We start from the raw sequence: 23,899 nt of genomic DNA, 5'->3' as shown, positions 1-23,899 counted from the left end.
ATAAATAGTCTATCATACTTACCTACGATAAAAAAACATGTAGTAGTGTTACTTTACAATACAATTTGGGTAGGTAATAACTATGTATTTTGAGTAGGTAGTGACAGAAAGATAATTTAATTTAGGTTCAGAATACGGTGACTTAAAGATAGCTTGTTAACGTCAAACAACAAAACTAGAATAAAAAATATTACTTATATTAATTATCGATTTAAAAAGAAAAAAAATGTCAGTATTGTAACGCATTTTCATATACCTACATTTTGTATGGATTGTTACAAAACTGACACCCAAAATATGTATGAAAAACTGGGGATACTTTTTTTCTTCGTCTCATTCAATAGTACTCGTGATTTTGAGTCTAAATAACCCAAAAGTTGATGGATTTACGAAAAAATCTAAATGGTACCATTTTTCTGAAATCCGGCTTCTATCGTCCGTGAAGATGAAAATAAAAAACCCACGCCCAAAAGGAACAAATTTCATTCAATCATAATGTATATTGTAAGTTATGTAGAATTGATTTTGATTTTACAAAGTGTACGGTTTCCTAGTGGCGAGGTAGTCCTTGACGCCGGGGAGCGAGCGCACGGTCTTCACGAGCGCGGTCACGCTGGGGTACTTCTTCTCGATTTCCGTGCCGAGGAACAGGTTGGCGCTCTCAACGATGCCCACCAGGATGAAGTCGGCCCAGCTCAGCTGAAAAACAACATGGCCGTCAATGTTTGTGATATGGGGGTATTTACCCAGTAGAGATAAACCATTAGTATTTATTGCACAAAAGAAAATACATCGTACAATAGGCGGAATTCATGCTATAAGGCATTTTCTGCCAATTAAAACCAAAATTTTACTTTTGTAATCCGCGAAAAGATAACGTGCTAGTCAATCAGTGCTAGTGTGTTTTAATTGCATGTAAAAAAATGCGCAAGTAAGTATAACGGGTTAGCATTGATTGACTAGCACGTTATCTTTTCGCGGATTAGCAAAGTAAAATTTTTGTTTTAATTAATATGGATTTCCGCAAAGTAACGCCTGGATCTATTCGCATTTTCTGCCAGTCAACATTTGAGCAAGCAAGTAATTAATTTTTTATCCGGCGCGCTAAAACACCTTCGCTCGCATCTAAAGTATTTTTATTAAGATATAACGCTCATATTACAGCACTTCAATCTGTCAATAAAATGTCTGGCAGTGAAAAGTGATAGGTATGTAAATCAACTTTATTTGAGTGACGGCACTTTGTCTTTAGGTCCATACGATTATTTCTTAGCAAAGAGAGCAGGCTGAATTGGTATTTTATCAACGTATATCAAAATCACTTATCCTTTCAAATTTCGATATACTTACTTGGGTATTTTATATACAGTGTGGAAAAATAAGTCGGGCCCTGGAGGGCAACTACCTTAAATCCTTAAGTTGGCTCATTTTACTTAAAGGAGACATTCCTTTATTTTTAAAAAGAAACAAAACTGCATTCAAAGATTTTTAATTTTTATTGTTTTCTTCAATTTGGCTTGTCTAAAAAAATCTTGAGTACTAAATATTAGATTTTATGGATATTTTGTACGACAGACGAGTGTAAGACCTAATGTATCATGGAGAAATGTTATCATTAACATTAACTATAACGACTAGTAGAATAAAATTGTGAGTGTTTATTTTTTGGAATTTTTAGTCGGTTCGAGTCCCGGGCGAGGCAAGCTAGTTTTAGAAAAACTTTGAATGCAGTTTTGTTTCTTTTTAAAAATTAAGGAATGTCTCCTTTAAGTAAAATGAGCCAACTTAAGGATTTGAGGTAGTTTCCCTCCAGGGCCCGACTTATTTTTCCACACTTATTTTGTGAAAAAATAATCCTGTAGCGTAACATAACTATACCTAGCTATTAATATACTCAGAAAATTAAAAACCAATGTGTAAATTAAAGGAAAAATAATATCACTTGCCGACGTATCTGCTTGATAAAAATTTACTTTAAGTACCTACATCAATATATTTTTAAATATAAGTTTTATTGCAGCCATGTTTTTTAATGATTTTTATTGTAATAGACAACCGGCTAATTGTTCATAATAAACAATAATTTGTCGATAAAGTTTAAATATGTAGTTGATATTTAAAAGTTTTGCGCAAAGTTTTCACAAAACCAAATGCGGCCCTGTAGGCCATTTTACTCGTATGTGTTGCCATTAGTAAATATTATATTTAGTTTAAATTTTTATCAAGCGTAATTTGTAATTAGGAACTAGTTTACCTTGCCATTGAAGTAGCCCTTGTTGGCTTTCAGTTCCTTTTCAAAGCGAGAGAAGAAGAAATCAACTGATTCGTTGATGATTTCTTTCTTAATGGCCTCCTTCCGAGTAGCATCAGTCTCCTTGATGAAGGTGACGATCTCTGCAAACAGAAATATAATATTGTTATTAAGAAAAATCTTGAATTTATGCTTTTTTATGCAGTACAAAACATAGGCAAGTCTTAAGTTCGAAGATGGGCATTTTCACTTAAAAGTGTAGGTACATGTACTTTTAAGTGAAAATTCCCATCTTTACTTTTTTCGAAAATCCATAAATATTTTGGTTATTTTTACTCAGAATCACGAGGACTATCGATTGAAAAAGAAAAAAATGTGCCGCAAAAAAATGTCAGTTTCGTGACGCATTTTCACAACATTTTGTATGGACCGTCACTGTTGTATATATATATAGAGCTGGCAACTCAGCAGCAGTCTCCCGCCATTATGAGGATCTGTCAATGTCATGTTCTATATTCGTGTCGTCTGAAATAAAGCGTTTGCTTATCGAATATTATCTGGTCGTATTAATTAATTACACCAAGTTAATTAGCGTTATAACATTGGCGACGAGCTCGAAACGATCCACATTAGAGAATGCAACTGTGTGAAAGTTGTAAATAAAAAGTGTATTACGTGTTACCATAATACATGTGTCGGCTTAACCTCCAAACAATTCAATGTTGAAATCGGTTGAAAATCTGATTCAAGCTGGAAAGAAATCTTGGATTCAAGAAAAAACTAAGCCAGAATTAGTAGAAATAGCTAATTATTTAGCTCAAACACCGATATTTTCGGTTGAAAACTCGAAGATTGATGAAGTTCGGCAGTACTTGCGCGATTACGTGGACAAGGCTAAAAGTGTAGCAAATCAACCTCCCAGTATGACTTCAATAACTACGTTAGACGCTTTCAATGGAGACAACTGGATTGCATACCAGCAGCAGTTTGAATGTTTCGTGCTTATGAATGATATACCGGAAACAAAAAAGGTACCACTACTAATAACAAAACTGAGCACGACCGTATACGACCTGCTAATTACCTTATGTACGCCAACTTCTCCAGTTAATGAGACTTATACAAACATATGTGATAAGTTAAAAAAACATTATCATCCCGTAAAGAACCAGGCCTTACATCAAGCAGAATTTCGAAACAGATGTCAAAAAGCTGATGAAACTATAGACCAATACATAATAGAACTGAAAAAACTGTCTAAAAACTGTAACTTCACTAAATTAGACGACGAGATCAAAGAAAGGTTGTTAAATGGAACATATCGTGATACCATAAGATTTGAACTATTAAAGCAAGCCGATCAGTCATTGGAAGTGTTGACAAGCATTGGTAAGACAGCGGAAACAGCATACAAATTGGCATTTACTAAGGAAAAGGAAACCCAAATGTTCAAACTTCAAGACGCAACAAGAAAAAAGGGAACTGGTCAAAGAACAATGCCAACAAACAAGCAAACTTCTGGAATGACATGTTATTGCTGCGGCAAGGGTGGACATATGAAGGCACAATGTTCACTGCGTCAGAAATTTTGTAGTGAGTGTGGTGTTAAGGGGCATATTTTTAAAATGTGTGGTAGTAATAGGCAAATAAAAGTAAAAAATGTGAATGTAGTTGAGTCTGTCAACAAAGTGATTATTGTAATGTTGAATTGTTAAAGAAAACCTCTCAGAAGATACTGATTATTTTGATGTGTTTTATTTTAGCAATAAGAGAAAAATTTCACCGGTTATGTTAAACATTTCTGTAAATGGAATCACCATGGACTTTGAAGTTGACACAGGAGCCGAGGTGAGTACAATAACTTTAGCAGAAAAACAGAAACATTTTCCAAATTTAGAGATCATCAAGAGAAATGTTATATTTACCAACTTTGATCAGTCAACTTCAATGCCCTTAGGTGCTATTGAAAACCTATGTGTGGAGTATGGGTCTGTAAAGGCAAATAAGCAAAGACTATTTGTTGTAAAGGATGAAATGCCTAAAATTATTGGAAAGGATTGGCTATCTTTACTACAACTATGGCCCCCAAAATTTGAGCAAAATTCATGTGAGGAAGCAAAACAAAATGTGTGTGAAAATACATCTAAGGATAAATTAATTACTAAAATAAAAAATGAGTTTGCTACCATTTTTGAGCCTGGCATGGGTGTATATAAAGGTGAGCCAATCCATTTGTCAATGAAACCTGATGCTAAGCCAGTGTTTATGCCAGTGAGATCTGTCCCATACGCTTTAAAAGATAAAGTTAGAGACGAAATTAGAAGATTAGTTGATCAAAAGCGTATTGAGCCAATGGAATACTTTGAGTGGGGTACACCGGTGGTCCCAGTCTTGAAACCAGATGGGTCAGTTCGATTATGTGGGGATTATCGGATAACAATAAATAAATATTTGCAGATTGATCATTATCCATTGCCAACTATTGATCATATTTTAATGAAAATGCAGGGAAATAATTATTTTTGTGAACTTGATTTACAGGAAGCCTATCTGCAGGCTCCATTAGATAAAGAATCCCAGAAATTAGCAACCATTGTCACGGAGGAGGGCATATACAAATACTTATACTTACCTTTTGGGGTCAGTACCGGCCCAGGGTCATTCCAAAGGCTAATAACACAAAAATTAAACGGCTTAGACATAATAGTCTATATTGATAACATATATGTATATGGAAAAACCCTATCAGAAACTAATCAGAAGTTGAGGGAGGTATTAAAAAGACTAACGGATTCAGGGTTAAAACTAAAACTTAATAAATGCAAATTTTTTGAAGAATCTCTAAATATTTTTGGGTTTGAAGTAAACAAGAGTGGGGTAAAAATTATTAAAAGCAACATTGAACCTTTGTTATCATTACCACGCCCTGACTCTGTAAAAATGTTAAAATCTTTTCTGGGAAAAGTAAATTACTTTAACAGATTCCTGCAAAACATGGCAATAGTACTGAAGCCACTGTATGACTGTCTAAGAAAGGATAAATTTGTGTGGACTGAGGAATGTGACAGTGCATTTCATAATATAAAAAAGCTCTTGCTAACACGTCCTCACTCTCACATTTTGATCCAAATGCAATAATAATACTGACATGTGATTCATCAGATTGTGGAGTTGGTGCCGTGTTATCTATAAAAGACCAAAATAATGTTATAAAACCAGTGGCGTTTGCCAGTAAAAAATTAAATGATACCCAAATTAAATATCCCATTCTTGAAAAAGAAGCTTATGCTGTGATTTTTGGTGTGAACAAATTCTATGACTACCTATTTGGGAAAAAATTTATACTTCAAACGGATAATGAGGCATTAACAAAAATATTGGGTCCAAAGCATGGCATACCAAGAATGGCAGCACGGCGTTTGCAATACTGGTCAATATTTTTGAGTACATTTGATTATGAAATTCAACATGTAAAGTCACAAAATAATCCTGCAGATTATTTATCCCGAGTTACAAATTGTCAGGATGAAAGTTTTAAAAATTTTGATTTAATTCAAAAAGATTACCAGTGTAACACTATTAATTACATACATAATGCAAATATCAACACACTAAATTGGAAAAATGTTCAAAGTGAAACAAAAAAGGATAAAATGTTGTGTGATGTGTTGAGATTTTGTAGGGATGGCTGGCCACAAAAAAATGATCTAGGGGAAGAATATGAACCTTACTTTAAAAAGAAAGATGAGATTTCTATGGAAAAAGATTGTTTACTTTGGGGTTACCGAGTAATTATACCACAGACTATTAGAAATTGTTTACTGCAGGAGTTACATGCAAGTCACTTAGGGACTACAAGGATGAAAGAGATATCTAGATCCTATTTTTGGTGGCCAGACATGGATGTAGATGTAGAAAATATAACAAAAAGTTGCTTGATATGTTTACAAAACCATAAAAATCCAGAAAAAGCCAAGTTATCAGTATGGCCACAGCCACCGGCGGTCTGGCATAGGTTGCATGCTGACTTTTTGGGTCCTTTGTTTTCAAAAATGTTTTTGGTTGTCATAGATGCACATTCCAAATGGCCGGAGGCTGTAGCAATGACAAAGATAACCGCGCAAAAGACTATTGATGTGTTTAAAAATATTTTTGTACGTTATGGCTATCCTTTGACACTTGTGACTGATAATGGCCCGACATGGACCAGTGGGGAATTTAAACAATTTTGTAATTTAGTAGGAGTTAAACAAGTATTCACTCCGCCATATCACCCGGCTACGAATGGGTTGGCAGAACGTTTTGTAGAGTCATTCAAATCTCATGTTGTAAAAATCGTAGAAAGTGGACATAGTGTAGAGTATGCATGTAATCTGTTCCTATTCGATTATAGGTCCACGGTACATAAGAGCACAGGTCAAAGTCCAGCCAAATTAATGTATGGAAGGGAATTGAGAAGTCGTTTTTCCTTGATTAGACCTAACCCTGTTAGTGATAAAATCGATTTAGAACAAGTAAAACAAACTATGAATAGTAAGGATGTTATAAAACATTTTTCAATTGGTGAAAAGGTGATGGTACGCGACCACAGAAAGAACCAAAAAAATTGGTCTCTAGGTAAAATAACTGAAGTTTTAGTTCCAGGGGTAACTTATAATGTAGAAGTAGATGGTCTAATATGGAAAAGACACGTGAATCAATTACTCGAATGTTCTCAAAGCATAGAGTAGTTACTTAGATAAGTTGAGATTTACAACTATTTTTTGTGAGTGGAGGGAGAGTGTTGTATATATATATAGAGCTGGCAACTCAGCAGCAGTCTCCCGCCATTATGAGGATCTGTCAATGTCATGTTCTATATTCGTGTCGTCTGAAATAAAGCGTTTGCTTATCGAATATTATCTGGTCGTATTAATTAATTACACCAAGTTAATTAGCGTTATAACAGTCACATTACTGATACCCAAAATTAGTAGGTATGTAAAACTAGGGACACTTTTTAGGGTTCCGTAGCCAAATGGCAAAAAACGGAACCCTTATAGATTCGTCATGTCTGTCTGTCTGTCTGTCCGTCCGTATGTCACAACCACTTTTTTCCGAAACTATAAGAACTACACTGTTGATATTGGTAAGTAGATGACTGTATTCTGTGAACCGCATTAAGATTTTCACACAAAAATATTAAAAAAAACAATAAATTTTGTGTGTGTGTGTGTGTGTGTGTCCCTGTAACTTCTAAAATAAGAGAATGATAAAACTAAAAAAAATATATGATGTACATTAAAGACCATATCGTTAATTATGGGGAGAACTTTACTTAGCCGTTTTTTTTGGTACTTAAATATATTTTTGTTTCAAAATTACACATGTGTTTAATTAGTGCTTTAATAAGGTACACATTTCGTCATGGAGCTCGACGTAAAGCATGGTTTGGACGAAATTTACCCAATCCTCTCGAGTAACAATAACGACTGCTGACAAATACTACAAGAAAATTTGCGGTTTGCGAACAAGACAATATCATACAAAAAAAATCGTACTATGTAAACAGTAATTACCTACACATGATTCATATAGCCAAACATCTGGACATAGTCTAAGCATTACTTTTCGTTCAAAAAAAGTTTAGGATCTGTGCATGGTGGTCTTTTAGAGAATATGGCATGTTACTTACGACAACTCTGACTTTGACATCTACTATAACTATCATGGAGCGTTTCTATCGACCCGCTCTAGCGATGGATCAACGCCATGAATGACCGTTATGCTTTGGTTTTTAGCTTATTCTTCTATTTTTTTATTATATTACTTGCTGCTATGCAACCCTTCATGGGCGAGTCCGACTCGCACTTGGCCGCTTTTTTTCTTTGTCTCATTCAATAGTAGTCGTGATTATGAGACTAAATAATCCAAAAGTTTATGTTTTATCGAAAAAAAGTAAATGGTACCATTTTTCCTGAAAACCCCCAGATAACAGGCGGAATAATCCTTCAAAAATACTGTATTCTAGGGTTTCTGTGAGGCAGAGGTAATTGACACCACACATTCTTAGCTCTACCTAAAAAAAATGCAGTCGTTTTAAGTTTGATGATTTTCGTCTTCTGTGTAATCTACTTATTTAGTCGGCCCGATTCGAACTTTAAGATACGTCAATGAATAGATATAGAAACGATTTGGATTAGATGTGTCAGTGTCAAAAGTGACGTTTTTGTTTGAAGAATTTACTTTTTTTCGAAAAACCATAAACTTTTGGATCGGGCAGAGTGAGATGTATGACTTACTGCTCCAGAAGTCGTAGATGTTGAAGACGATGGCATCGAGCACGGCCTGTTCCCAGGGGTCGGTGGGCAGGAGCTTGACCTGGCTGGCCACGTAGCGGGCGATCGCCAGCGACTGGTTCAGGGTTTTGCTGCCCTCCTGGTACAGAGGCAACTGACCGTATGGGAGTGCTGGAAAACAATGCAGACGAAATTAATAAAAACTTTTTCACCAATAAACGGACACAAATTGAATCCGGAGTCCATAAGTTTACCGTCTTACTATAAACATGGTAACATGTTAAAAACAAATTGGAATAAATCATAATTAATATTAAATAAAAGTTTGAACATTGTTATAGCGTTAGACCAAGAAAAGTCTACAGCGATTTTGATAGCCCACGCAGTGCAAGTGTTATTTATACGTCATAGTTTCATAGAAGTTTGGCGTTCGAAATAACACTTGCACTGCGTGGGCTATTAAAATCTCTGCAAACATTTCTTGGCCACACTCTAGCAATGTTTTACTTAAATATATATTGTGTAAAAAAATTAAATATAAAGAAATAAAAACGAATGTAACCAAAACTTACAATAAATTGTAATTTATATGCAAAGATAAAGATGTAGAGTGTCATAAATACACCAGCTAAACTAGATGGCGCTGACATGGCCACAAACATTGAATGGTAGTATGCAGATGTAATTGTTACATCAAATATACCTATAATAACGTACATATTTAACGGTTAATCAAAAGGGAAGAATGTTACTGGAAATATTATCGGAATAGATAGAGGTACTTACAGTCTTTCACACTCTTAATGGGCCAGTCCGACAGCTCGTACCTGATGTCCTCAAACTTCTGCCCCCCATAGTGGAGGATGTACCTGATAGACTCGGCAATGCCGTTTACGTTCAAGTAGTGAAGTTTCTTGGACATCTTGATGTAGGTACGCAACCCCTGAGAATGACGAGCGTGAACAGAACGCCCCGTTTTATAATAACTACGGGTTTGATAACAACGGTCCACTGTTTACGAAATGATAAAAGTTCAACAAAATAAAGATAGTGACCATTATGTAATGACTACATTATTCATTTTAATAAGGATTCGACATGGAGATTATTTTTTCGGTCGTACAGAGTCCGCCAGACTATTTAATAATGAAATAGGCTGAGGCTGATCGAAGTCGGCAACATATCAAAGTGGTATGGTAATATTTTGTACGAGTATGTGCCACAACGGTAGCAAACAAGCGAGCGACCCACGAAATCGCAGCCTGTGAACGCTTGCAACCCGAGTGGTGTTATAAACGCCTCGCAGACATAGCATTCTTGCATAGCATTACGCGTCATATACAAACCTAAAAGATATATTTGTAGTGACAGGAATGCTATAAAACTGTCCCAATATTTCCATACAAAATTTAGGTATCCAACTGGTGTGACTGAGCGTCCGCGGACGTGTAAAGGCGCCCACTGATTAACAGTCCGCCGGACGGTATCGGCCTGTCAGTTAGAACAAAATTTTGACAGTTCCGTACAACTGTCAGGCCGATACCGTCCGGCGGACTGTTAATCAGTGGGCCCCTTTAAGGACCAGGGGGCCGAATTTTGAATTTCGACCACTCGATTTCGTGTATTTCGTTAATGAAATGAAATGAAAATGAAAATATTTATTTTCAGGCAACTATTGGCCCATAGATACAGCCCATACCTTAAAACTAGCATACATATTATTACAAAATATATCTTAAAACTAAAAACACACAATTATGGCTGCGATGCAGTTCGCAACCGCGCAGTGTCAGGGAGCCGGCCGCGGAACCGCCGGAACTTGACACCCTTCGGCCAAAACTCCTCCTTGGTGAAGGTCGCTAGATGTTCAGTCGGAACGCTCAGCACAAAAGAATTAAAATTCACACTGTGTCGAGATTCCAACTTCACGACCCTCAGGATGAATCCGGACTTGACTCGTACATACTTTACGATCTCCTCGACCTTCGTAAGGTAGTGTAATCGGGACACATACAGCAGCGTCGTCGGTGTTGCAGGACGCAGCAAATGGTTGGGTCCAGTCGGTGCGGTACCGCACTGATTCGGACGAGCTGACTTCTTTCTCCTCTCCACCTTTTTGAAGCCATCTCTGTCGCTTCCCGACTCTTTTAGAGTCAGCTGTGACCGATCCTTGTGGACAGGTTCACGAAGGCTCTGCACCCCTTTCTTCGGCCGCTGCTTAGACTTGGACACAGCAGGCGGCTTAGCGGCAGTAGCAGCGTAGTAGTAGTTAGTGGTTAAATAATATCTCCACTACTAGGCATTTAAATTCTACTAATAGAATTAAAATCGAGTGGTCAATACCAATAGATTCCAAATTCCGATCGCTCGTATTTAAAAAATTTGCATTTCTCCGTTTTCCAACGATTTTCGAGTGACGAAATCGAGCGATCGAAATTCAAAAATCGGCCCCCAGTACCTTCACATACAACACAGTGTATCTTTGATCATTTAACAAAGTCATTACCGGGTGTGTTATCAGTTTACCAATGTATTAACGTACATAATTATAATGTTATGGCAGTCATGATATTTAATCATGGTGGCGGTCACGGTCACAGTCGGGATTTGATAAGGACATGTCAAAGGCAGATAAGTTTCACTGTATTTTCAACGTAGTAACAACTATTACGACACATATTAAATCATATTCATAACCGGATCTATCGCTAACTATTACTACAGGTGCCCATTTCTCGAACGGTATTAGACTAAATATTATTAGTCCACGAACTGTGAAGTCGTATGGGTTACCATGGCAACACATTAATAATATTAGACTAATACCGTTCGAGAAATGGGCCCCAGGTATGGTGCCCTATTGATATTCCGAGAAAAATTACGCCGATTTTTGTTTCGCCGACAACGATTCGCCGACGGGTTCTTTGGCAGAGTAACGATTGGCCGAATCTCATTTGTTACGCATAGTAGTCGTTTGCGAGAGTAGTCAATAAGCAGAACATTGGTACGCATATTTGCTATTCGTAGAATACTCATTTAGTAACTGTCATAATTACCCGAGAAACCATTGGTCGAAACACAATAGGTCGAATGTTCATTTGGCGTTTATATTGACTAGCAAAATTTCTCTCATTTATGACTAGTGGGCAGGGGAAGAAAACAGTCAGGAGGATGTATAAAATATATTTCTTAAGTCAGTTCATGATTAAGAACAAAAAAATCTCGAGAATTTCCTGTGAGTTGTGTAAAATAAGCTCAATCTATTATTTTTTTTCAAACAATCGATATAAGTGTAACTTAGCAAATCCTACACAATTCGAAAATTTGATGATTTGGTCAAAATATAAATCATTATTAACATGGAAACTGTCACCAACTGAGATACAATGAGATCTATTTATTATGGCGTATTTTTTGTTGCGTAAAAAACTAGATTACTTAAACCTACACTCCAGATCAAAATATTTCTACAATTGTATAAAACGCCTAATTAAATATGTTTACTCAATTTCCCGGTAGATGTCACTTTCTATTTCTACAACTAGCGAACGGTTGTCTATAATGGATATAATAAGATATTAGAACAATTATTGTATAGTGAGATGATTTGTGTGAGCCAGATTAAACATACTTCTGTTTCTTGTTAAGCAAGGTGTTTGATTTAAGCTTTCCCTTCAAAACCAGAGTCCAAGAATGTACATGGTCCTTCGAACCTGATAAGAGTGATAAGCCAGCGGCTTTTTGAAAGTTCAGTGCGGATTCACTTCGTCCCGTGGTTAGCCGGGTAGTTTCCAGGTCAGGATCGGGTCGAAAATAAAAGGAAATCAAGATGGCGACCGTTTCGTTAAATTTCGACTTCAGATTCGTGTTAAGGGGCCTCTCGGACCCTCAGATATCGATTTTCATCAAGATCGGGTAGAAAATAAAGAAAATCAAGATGGCGGCCGTTTCGTTAAATTTCGACTTCAGATTCTTGTTAAGGGGCCTCTCGGACCCTCAGATATCGATTTTCATCAAGAACGGGTCCAAAATAAAGAAAATCAAGATGGCGGCCGTTTTGTCAAATTTCGACTTCAGATTCGTGTTAAGGGGCCTCTCGGACACTCAGATATCGATTTTCATCAAGATCGGGTCGAAAATAAAGAAAATCAAGATGGCGGCCGTTTCGTTAAATTTCGACTTTAGATTTTTATTAAGGGGCCTCTCGAACCCTCAGATATCGATTTTCATCAAAAACGGGTCGAAAATAAAGAAAATAAAGATGGCGGCAGTTTCGTGAAATTTCGACTTCAGATTCTTGTTAAGGGGCCCTTAGATATCCATTTTAATCAAGATCAGGTCAAAAATAAAGAAAATCAAGATTCCGGCCGTTTCGTTAAATTTCGACTTCAGATTCTTGTTAAGGGGCCTCTCGGACCCTTAGATAACGATTTTCATCAAGAATGGGTCGAAAATAAAGAAAATCAAGGTGGCGCCCGGTTCGTTAAATTTCGACTTCAGATTCTTGTTAAGGGGCCTCTCGGACCCTCAGATATCAATTTTCATCCAGATCGGGTCGAAAATAAAGAAAATAAAGATGGCGACCGTTTCGTTAATTTGGACTACAGATTCTTGTTAACGGGACTCTTGGACTCTCAGATATCGATTTTCATCAAGATCGGGTCGAAAATAAAGAAAATCAAGATGGCGACCGTTTCGTTAAATTTCGACTTCAGATTCGTGTTAAGGGGCCTCTCGGACCCTCAGATACCGATTTTCATCAAGATCGGGTCGAAAAAAAAAAAAATCAAGATGGCGGTCGTTTCGTTAAATTTCGACTCAGATTCATGTTAAGGGGCCTCTCGGACCCTCTGATATCGATTTTAATCAAGATCGGGTCAAAAATAAAGAAAATCAAGATGGCGACCGTTTCGTTAAATTTCGACTTCAGATTCGTGTTAAGGGGCCTCTCGGACCCTCAGATATCGATTTTCATCAAGATCGGGTCGAAAAAAAAGAAAATCAAGATGGCGACCGTTTCGTTAAATTTCGACTCAGATTCGTGTTAAGGGGCCTCTCGGACCCTCTGATATCGATTTTCATCCAGATCGGGTCTAAAATAAAGAAAATCAAGATGGCGGCCGTTTCGTTAAATTTCGACTTCAGATTCTTGTTAAGGGGCCTCTTGGACTCTCAGATATCGATTTTCATCAAGAACGGGTCGAAAATAAAGAAAAACCGGCCAAGTGCGAGTCGGACTCGCGCACGAAGGGTTCCGTACCATTACGCAAAAAAAACGATTAGAAGAATTGAGTACCACCTCGTTTTTACAAGCATAACTTGCCTTGAAAAATATTTTATGAAATTCGAATTTTGAATTTTTATTAATGAATTTTGTAAATATTTATAACTAAGTTACAAAGGTTTTTTGAATCTAACCCAAATTTGATTATGGTAACTGAAAAAAGTATGTATAGTACCGGATTGTAGTGGGAAATTACAAAATATGTTATCTATTGTGGTGTTCTGCCTTGTAGTATATTCTTGAATTTGTGGGCTGAAACCGAGCGATAAAAGGTATAATAATCATACAATCCCTGAACAGACGACATTTTCGACGACGATTATCTATTCCTTTTTTTTTGTACGAAAACGAAACGAAACGAACGAGGAACGAGGGCACGAGTTCAACGAAAGAAATTGCGAAAATAATGACAATTAAATGGCGTAAGGGAGACGTATGCAACGAAGGGAGCCGACCGCGCGATTGAGCCGCGCGGAGACTGGTTTTGTGACATCGATACCCCATTCCCTCGTCCCGCCGGCGTGCCTCTGTATCTATCAGTTCGTAGCATCGTAAACAATAATAAGGAACTGACAGTTAGCATTAGAAAGAACTTGAAAGAAGATAAGGGATCTTGACATGTCTTTTAATTAAAAAACGTTTTTTTTTTAAATGAGTAACTATTCCTCATGAAAGTATAAGAATGTAAATGATGGTATTAGATTCGTAATTGTTACATATTTGCCGTAACTTATTTTTAAAATGTGTTTTTCAATTAAAAGACACACCAAGATTGTTTATCTTATTTCTAATGCTAAATAAAAAACCCGTAGGGGTCGGATCAAAAACTAAGCAATTAGTCCGACTCACGCTTGACTACATATTTCTAATAGGTTTTCCTGTCATCTATAGGTAAAGATCTATTTTATGTATTTTTTTCAAAATTTTAGACCCATTAGTTTCGGAGATAAGGGGGGGGGAATGGTAATTTTTGGCCTATTTTCTTGAATTACTTCTAAACTGTTTATTCTAAAATTATAAAAAAAAAATATTTGAGATTCTCACATTGAGCTCTTTCATTTGATACGTAACATGATATAGTTTGAAAAACTTTATTTTTTAATTTTCTCATTTACCCCCAAAAGTGGCCCCCATGGTTAAAATTCATTTGTTTACGTTACATGTCCGTCTTTGGGTCACAAACTTACATATGTGTACCAAATTTCAACTTAATTGGTCCAGTAGTTCCGGAGAAAATAGGCTGTGACAGACGGACAGACAGACAGACAGACGCACGAGTGATCCTATAAGGGTTCCGTTTTTTCCTTTTGAGGTACGGAACCCTAAAAATCAAGATGGCGGCCGTTTCGTTAAATTTGGACTTCAGATTCTTGTAAACGGGCCTCTTGGACTCTCAGATATCGATTTTCATCAAGATCGGGTCGAAAATAAATAAAATCAAGATGGCGACCGTTTCGTTAAATTTCGACTTCAGATTCGTGTTAAGGGGCCTCTCGGACCCTCAGATATCAATTTTCATCAAGATCGGGTCGAAAATAAAGAAAATCAAAATGGCGACCGTTTCGTTAAATTTCGACTTCAGATTCGTGTTAAGGGGCCTCTCGGACCCTCAGATATCGATTTTCATCAAGATCGGGTCGAAAAAAAAGAAAATCAAGATGGCGGCCGTTTCGTTAAATTTCGACTCAGATTCGTGTTAAGGGGCCTCTCGGACCCTCTGATATCGATTTTCATCCAGATCGGGTCGAAAATAAAGAAAATCAAGATGGGGCCGTTTCATTAAATTTCGACTTCAGATTCTTATTAAGGGGCCTCTCGAACCCTCAGATATCGATTTTCATCAAGAACGGGTCGAAAATAAAAAAAACTAAAAATGGCGGCAGTTTCGTGAAATTTCGACTTCAGATTCTTGTTAAGAGGCCCTTAGATATCCATTTTAATCAAGATCGGGTCAAAAATAAAGGAAATCAAGATGGCGACCGTTTCGTTAAATTTCGACTTCAGATTCGTGTTAAAGGGCCTCTCGGGCCCTCAGATATCGATTTTCATCAAGATCGGGACGAAAATAAAGTAAATCAAGATTCCGGCCGTTTCGTTAAATTTCGACTTCAGATTCTTGTTAAGGGGCCTCTCGGACCCTTAGATAACGATTTTCATCAAGAATGGGTCGAAAATAAAGAAAATCAAGATGGCGGCCGGTTCGTTAAATTTCGACTTCAGATTCTTGTTAAGGGGCCTCTCGGACCCTCAGATATCGATTTTCATCCAGATCGGGTCGAAAATAAAGAAAATCAAGATGGGACCGTTTCGTTAATTTGAACTACAGATTCTTGTTAACGGGCCTCTTGGACTCTCAGATATCGATTTTCATCAAGATCGGGTCGAAAATAAAGAAAATCAAGATGGCGACCGTTTCGTTAAAATTCGACTTCAGATTCGTGTTAAGGGGCCTCTCGGACCCTCAGATATCGATTTTCATCAAGATCGGGTCGAAAAAAAAGAAAATCAAGATAGCGGCCGTTTCGTTAAATTTCGACTTCAGATTCTTGTTAAGGGGCCTCTTGGACTCTCAGATATCGATTTTCATCAAGAACGGGTCGAAAATAAAGAAAATCAAGATGGCGGCCGTTTCGTTAAATTTGGACTACAGATTCTTGTAAACGGGCCTCTTGGACTCTCAGATATCGAGTTTCATCAAGATCGGGTCAAAAATAAAGAAAATCAAGATGGCGACCGTTTCGTTAAATTTCGACTTCAGATTCGTGCTAAGGGGCCTCTCGGACCCTCAGATATCAATTTTCATCAAGATCGGGTCGAAAATAAAGATGGCGACCGTATCGTTAAATTTCGACTTCAGATTCGTGTTAAGGGGCCTCTCGGACCCTCAGATATCGATTTTCATCAAGATCGGGTCGAAAAAAAAGAACATCAAGATGGCGGCCGTTTCGTTAAATTTCGACTCAGATTCGTGTTAAGGGGCCTCTCGGACCCTCTGATATCGATTTTCATCCAGATAGGGTCAAAAATAAAGGAAATCAAGATGGTGACCGTTTCGTTAAATTTCGACTTCAGATTCATGTTAAAGGGCCTCTCGGACCCTCAGATATCGATTTTCGTCAAGATCGGGTCGAAAATAAAGTAAATCAAGATTCCGGCCGTTTCGTTAAATTTCGACTTCAGATTCTTGTTAAGGGGCCTCTCGGACCCTTAGATAACGATTTTCATCAAGAACGGGTCGAAAATAAAGAAAATCAAGATGGCGGCCGTTTCGTTAAATTTCGACTTCAGATTCTTGTTAAGGGGCCTCTCGGACCCTTAGATATCGATTTTCATCCAGATCGGGTCGAAAATAAAGAAAATCAAGATGGCGACCGTTTCGTTAAATTTGGACTTCAGATTCTTGTTAACGGGCCTCTTGGACTATCAGATATCGATTTTCATCAAGAACGGGTCGAAAATAAAGAAAATCAAGATGGCGACCGTTTCGTTAAATTTCGACTTCAGATTCGTGTTAAGGGGCCTCTCGGACCCTCAGATATCGATTTTCATCAAGATCGGGTCGAAAAAAAAGAAAATCAAGATGGCGACCGTTTCGTTAAATTTCGACTGAGATTCGTGTTAAGGGGCCTCTCGGACCCTCTGATATCGATTTTCATCCAGATCGGGTCTAAAATAAAGAAAATCAAGATGGCGGCCGTTTCGTTAAATTTCGACTTCAGATTCTTATTAAGGGGCCTCTCGAACCCTCAGATATCGATTTTCATCAAGAACGGGTCGAAAATAAAGAAAATAAAAATGGCGGCAGTTTCGTGAAATTTCGACTTCAGATTCTTGTTAAGGGGCCCTTAGATATCCATTTTAATCAAGATCGGGTCAAAAATAAAGGAAATCAAGATGGCGACCTTTTCGTTAAATTTCGACTTCAGATTCGTGTTAAAGGGCCTCTCGGACCCTCAGATATCGATTTTCATCAAGATCGGGTCGAAAATAAAGTAAATCAAGATTCCAGCCGTTTCGTTAAATTTCGACTTCAGATTCTTGTTAAGGGGCCTCTCGGACCCTTAGATAACGATTTTCATCAAGAATGGGTCGAAAATAAAGAAAATCAAGATGGCGGCCGGTTCGTTAAATTTTTACTTCAGATTCTTGTTAAGGGGCCTCTCGGACCCTCAGATATCGATTTTCATCCAGATCGGGTCGAAAATAAAGAAAATCAAGATGGCGACCGTTTCGTTAAATTTGGACTACAGATTCTTGTTAACGGGCCTCTTGGACTCTCAGATATCGATTTTCATCAAGATCGGGTCGAAAATAAAGAAAATCAAGATGGCGACCGTTTCGTTAAATTTCGACTTCAGATTCGTGTTAAGGGGCCTCTCGGACCCTCTGATATCGATATTCATCAAGGTCGGGTCGAAAATAAATAAAATCAAGATGGCGACCGTTTCGTCCTCCCTTGAGATCCTCGTTTATAAGGGGCCTCTCGGATCATCAGATATCGTTTTTCTAAAAAAAAACATTATGGCCATTTTTCAATTTATCATTTCTGTTTATCTACAATATGTATAACAGTAAACACCAACACATCACAACAGGAAGCACAGATATCATATAATCCAAAACTAGGCGTCAGTAAATATTCGAAATTGGAATGTTCTACATCGCGCTATCGAAATTTTTCCTGTCACGTATATATACCTCCGAGTCGCTTATAGGGAGGTTGGTCGGGGAGGCGGGTCTTGGCCTCCGACCGAGTGCCGCTGGCACATGAACATTATTAGTCAGACTTAAAGGTCGGGCAAAGCCCGACATTCAGCGCGCTTCGCGCGCTCTTACGTATAGGGCGCCTGCGGCGCCCTTCACACCTCTTATCATACAGGGCGCCTGCGGCGCCCTTCACACTTAAAGGTCGGGCGAGACCCGACAATCAGCGCGCTTCGCGCGCTCTTAACATACAGGGCGCCTGCGGCGCCCCTCACACTTAGAGGTCGGGCGAAGCCCGACATTCAGCGCGCTTCGCGCGCTCATATCGTACAGGGCGCCTGCGGCGCCCCTCACACTTAAAGGTCGGGCTAAGCCCGACATTCAGCGCGCGTCGCGCGCTCTTATCATACAGGGCGCCTGCGGCGCCCTTCACACTTAAAGGTCGGGTGCCGCTGGCACATGAACATTATTAGTCACACTTAAAGGTCGGGCAAAGCCCGACATTCAGCGCGCTTCGCGCGCTCTTACGTATAGGGCGCCTGCGGCGCCCTTCACACTTAAAGGTCGGGCGAGACCCGACATTCAGCGCGCTTCGCGCGCTCTTAACATACAGGGCGCCTGCGGCGCCCCTCACACTTAGAGGTCGGGCGAAGCCCGACATTCAGCGCGCTTCGCGCGCTCATATTGTACAGGGCGCCTGCGGCGCCCCTCACACTTAAAGGTCGGGCTAAGCCCGACATTCAGCGCGCTTCGCGCGCTCTTGCATTCAGGGCGCCTGCGGCGCCCTTCACACTTAAAGGTCGGGTGCCGCTGGCACATGAACATTATTAGTCACACTTAAAGGTCGGGCAAAGCCCGACATTCAGCGCGCTTCGCGCGCTCTTACGTATAGGGCGCCTGCGGCGCCCTTCACACTTAAAGGTCGGGCGAGACCCGACATTCAGCGCGCGTCGCGCGCTCTTATCATACAGGGCGCCTGCGGCGCCCTTCACACTTAAAGGTCGGGTGCCGCTGGCACATGAACATTATTAGTCACACTTAAAGGTCGGGCAAAGCCCGACATTCAGCGCGCTTCGCGCGCTCTTACGTATAGGGCGCCTGCGGCGCCCCTCACACTTAGAGGTCGGGCGAAGCCCGACATTCAGCGCGCTTCGCGCGCTCATATCGTACAGGGCGCCTGCGGCGCCCCTCACACTTAAAGGTCGGGCTAAGCCCGACATTCAGCGCGCTTCGCGCGCTCTTGCATTCAGGGCGCCTGCGGCGCCCTACACACTTAAAGATCGGGCGAAGCCCGACATTCAGCGCGCTTCGCGCGCTCTTATCATACAGGGCGCCTGTGGCGCCCTTCACACTTAAAGGTCGGGTGCCGCTGGCACATGAACATTATTAGTCACACTTAAAGACACACTTGACGCTGTTTGTACATTTTATTTGTATTTTGTGCAATAAAGTTTAAATAAATAAATAAATAAACATTTAGTACCTACAGGCTTTATGGTGCATTAAAAAAAATACTGTAGCATTAATGCGCGTGGGCTAAAATTCGTTATGATTGTTTAAAAAATAGTAAAAATAAAATCCCCTGGGTTTTCTTTTTTTAGATTGAGTAGAATAATTAGCGTAACAATATAGTGAAAAACCACCGAATGTTTAGTTGATGTTAATTATTTATAGCTACAAATATAATGACCACCAAAACATACTTTGGTACCCTAAATAAAAAAATCATGCTTACCAAAAAAAATTACTGAACACCAAAAAAATAAGGCTAAAAATACATAAGTACCACCGTTTTATTTGCGACTGCACTTCAAATTGTATTCAAATACCAAATATATTGAATGATCACCAAAAATCATTAATGATTACCAAATCTTGAAGACCAAATTAATGCGATATTTTCACCTAAATAACCACTATGATAGCCAAAAAATGTATACATATTACCAAATAAAGTAAACTTATGCCAAAATTACTAGCCCCTCCCGCTCAACCCCCCGTACCCCGCACCGCATACCTACCTAACCAACCTACTTTTCTAGTAGCATTTCGTTATGCTACTAGAAAAGTAGGTTAAACTGCTATCAGTTTGAACTGCTATCAGTTAAGTGGGTTAGGTTAGGTTAGCACTGCGACACTTACAGAAACGAAATGGTACTAGAAAATTAGGTTAGGTTTGAACTGCGACCTTTACAGAAACGAAATGCTACTATAAAATTGGGTTAAGTTAGGTTAGAACTGCGACCTATACAGAAACGAAATGCTACTAGAAAAGTGGGTTAGGTTAGGTTTGAACTGCGACCCATACAGAACCGAAATGCTACTAGAAAAGTGGGTTAGGTTTGAACTGCGACCCTTACAGAAACGAAATGCAAGAAAAGTGGGTTAGGTTAGGTTGGAACTTTGACCCTTATAGAAACTAAATGCTACTAGAAAAGTGAGTTAGGTTAGGTTTGAACTGCGACCCTTACAGAAACGAAGTGCTACTAGAAAAGTGGGTTAGGTTAGGTTTGAACTGCGACCCTTACAGAAAAGAAATGCTACTAGAAAAGTGGGTTAGGTTAGGTTTGAACTGCGACCCTTACAGAAACGAAATGCTACTAGAAAAGTGGGTTAGGTTAGGTTTGAACTGCGACCCATACAGAAAAGAAATGCTACTAGAAAAGTGGGTTAGGTTAGGTTTGAACTGCGACCCTTACAGAAAAGAAATGCTACTAGAAGAGTGGGTTAGGTTAGGTTTGAACTGCGACCCTTACAGAAAAGAAATGCTACTAGAAAAGTGGGTTAGGTTAAGGTTAGAACTGCGACTGTTACAGAAATAAAATGCTACTAGAAAAAGGTGACGAAGTGGATTAATTAATTTAATAGGATAACGATAGGTACTATATTAAATATTTGCACATTTTTAATTAAAATGTGGTTACAATTTTGGTGGTCATTTACTATTTTTGGGTTTACAATTATTATTTTGGAGTCATTTGCTTTAATAGGAGAGCAAGATGTAAAAATTTGGTTATCATTTCACATTAAAATGGGGTTTGAAATTTGGTATTCATTTACTAGTTTTGGGTTAATAATGATTAGTTTGGTGTCATTTCCTTTAATAGGATAGTAAAATGTAATAAAATTGGTAATCATTTCACATTAAAATGGTGTTATAATTTTGGTGATCATTTATTATTTTAGGGTGGTAAAATAGATTTTTTTGGTATTAAATTTTACTAAATCTGGGGCCTATTGCATAACAAACTACAAGTAATATTACAAGCGGAACTCCTTTTCTAATTTCACTTATTAAATAAGGAGTTCCGCTTGTAATATTAGTTGTAGTTTGTTATGCAATAGGCCTCTGGTGATCAGTTAAATAGCAGCCATTATTTATTTTAAGCATTTTTATTACTCTTGAGGTATGCACCACTAAAAAAGTGGTGCATTTTTTAGTTACAGTGTAACATAATAGTAATGCCATTTGAATAAAAAATCACTACTGTAGAATTTGATGTTTACATCTTATTAAAAACTAAATTTTAATTATTTTTTTTGAAAATTCTCAGTTAGTAGTTAATTTTTTAGAGATAACTTTACACATACATTCACAAAATAGTGTTCTATTATATTCCAAACACTTTATACTGTAGGACACAATGTGATGTTCTCGAACAATTCAAAGTTTCTTCCCCCGCCTATTATATAGACTACATAGGACATGACTAATTTACACAACAACTTTTAGTTTGAGTCTAATAAACATGGTTTTAGATACATTTAATTATCTACTTATTTTAACGTAGGTACACAAATGACCATAAAATTAAAATCTATGTTGCATAGATATAATATAGGTACCTACCTATGCTTTTGTTCATATTTAGGTTTAAAAATTGATTAAAACCCAAACCAGAAGCAATCACGGTTTCTATACCGGTACTAGTTTTTTTGTGACACAAACTAACAATGGCAGCAGGATGTAAGTATGTGATTCTTAGGTAATCAATTACTAACAAGAGGATACATTAAAAAAACATATAAATATAACCATTTTAATAATTTTTATAAATCATCATCTGTATCATCATCATCTGTTTCATATTAATCTAGTCTAGGTATACCTATCTATAGATCCCAGGTAGCAAACTTTCGTCCTAACGACGTCCATTCACGGTCATTTCAGACGTAAATGACGTCGCTACTTTCGTCGTACAGACGTACTTTAAATGACGAACATATGTCATAGCCTCACGACGTCTAATAGTAACGTAATATGGACGTTTTCCACCGTCGTTGGCAGGAAGTCATTTATTAACGTAATATGGACGTCTTCCAACGTCGTTGGTAGGACGTCTAACAGTAACGTAATATGGACGTCTTCCAACGTCGTTGGTAGGACGTCCAATAGTAACGTAATATGGACGTCTTCCAACGTCGTTGGTAGGACGTCTAACAGTAACGTAATATGGACGTCTTCCAACGTCGTTGGTAGCACGTGTTTTAGTAACGTAATATGGACGTCTTCCAATGTCGTTGGTAGGACGTCTAACAGTAACGTTATATGGACGTCTTCCAACGTCATTGGTAGGACGTCTAATAGTAACGTTATATGGACGTCTTCCAACGTCGTTGGTAGGACGTCTTTTAGTAACGTAATATGGACGTCTTCCAACGTCGTTGGTAGAACGTCTTTTAGTAACGTAATATGGACCCGATGTCGTCAGGCCGTGGTTGACGTCGACACTGCACTCGGCAGCACCCGCACTGTGCCGGACGGTGCCCTCTGCCGTCGAATCCTAGAACCGAATAGCCAACTATCCGGTTCGAAGGACCATGTACGAGGTCCAAAAATAACACTGTATAAAACCACCAAATTTATTAACTATTTACACTACTGTACACTGTATACAACACTCACTATTGCTTTTGAATTGACGACCTATTGTTCCTCGAACCTTAGGTATATACCGGGTGTGGCCTGTAATATGAGCAAAAAATTTAACTGCAACTGGTTCGGTTCAGCGCTTTAATAGTAAAAAGGTAACAGACAAACAAACAGTAATTCCACACTTTATAATATTTTCGGCAAGAAGGGGTATGGAAAAATTATAAGATGACTGGTACACAAGAAAGTTGCTGTTGTTAATGGAATATTGTAACTAAGGTAGCATGAAATCAAGAATACCTAAAAGAAAAGTGCACGTAATTAATAACAAATAGATCACAAGGTAAGCAATAATTTGATAGATTAGATTAGATTAGATTTCTTTATTTCAAGATGAAAATTACACTATAAATTTGCTACATTCGTCAAAATTATGTTTATCTTCTCATCATGATCGTCAAAAATTACATTATATATTTAAAAATAAAAAATATTAAGATTAATAAAAT

The 23,899-nt window shown here is 38.2% G+C and overlaps 1 protein-coding gene across 1 annotated transcript; it reads right to left on the bottom strand.

The window, feature by feature from the left end:
- Positions 1–465: 465 nt before the first annotated feature.
- On the bottom strand, positions 466–9,487 carry LOC134803372 (glutathione S-transferase-like). The gene is made up of 4 exons (XM_063776186.1): positions 9,316–9,487; positions 8,533–8,700; positions 2,255–2,394; positions 466–699 (listed from the first exon to the last, which is right to left on the bottom strand). The coding sequence occupies exons 1-4, from the start codon at positions 9,449–9,451 to the stop codon at positions 532–534; spliced, it is 612 nt and encodes a 203-aa protein (XP_063632256.1). The 5' UTR covers positions 9,452–9,487; the 3' UTR covers positions 466–531.
- Between the last annotated feature and the right edge of the window lie 14,412 nt (positions 9,488–23,899).

This window comes from Cydia splendana, chromosome 2 (assembly GCF_910591565.1).
Source record: "Cydia splendana chromosome 2, ilCydSple1.2, whole genome shotgun sequence".
Lineage (NCBI taxonomy): Eukaryota > Metazoa > Arthropoda > Insecta > Lepidoptera > Tortricidae > Cydia > Cydia splendana.
This window is presented reverse-complemented; position numbering and strand designations above follow the sequence as displayed.

Excerpts from the sequence above, each read along its gene's own strand:
- LOC134803372 (XM_063776186.1), bottom strand. The coding sequence starts at position 9,451 with ATGTCCAAGAAACTTCACTACTTGAACGTAAACGGCATTGCCGAGTCT. Across the intron at positions 2,395-8,532 it reads CATCTACGACTTCTGGAGCA|AGATCGTCACCTTCATCAAG; the intron begins GTAAGTCATACA and ends TTCTGTTTGCAG. Across the intron at positions 700-2,254 it reads AGGGCTACTTCAATGGCAAG|CTGAGCTGGGCCGACTTCAT; the intron begins GTAAACTAGTTC and ends GTTGTTTTTCAG.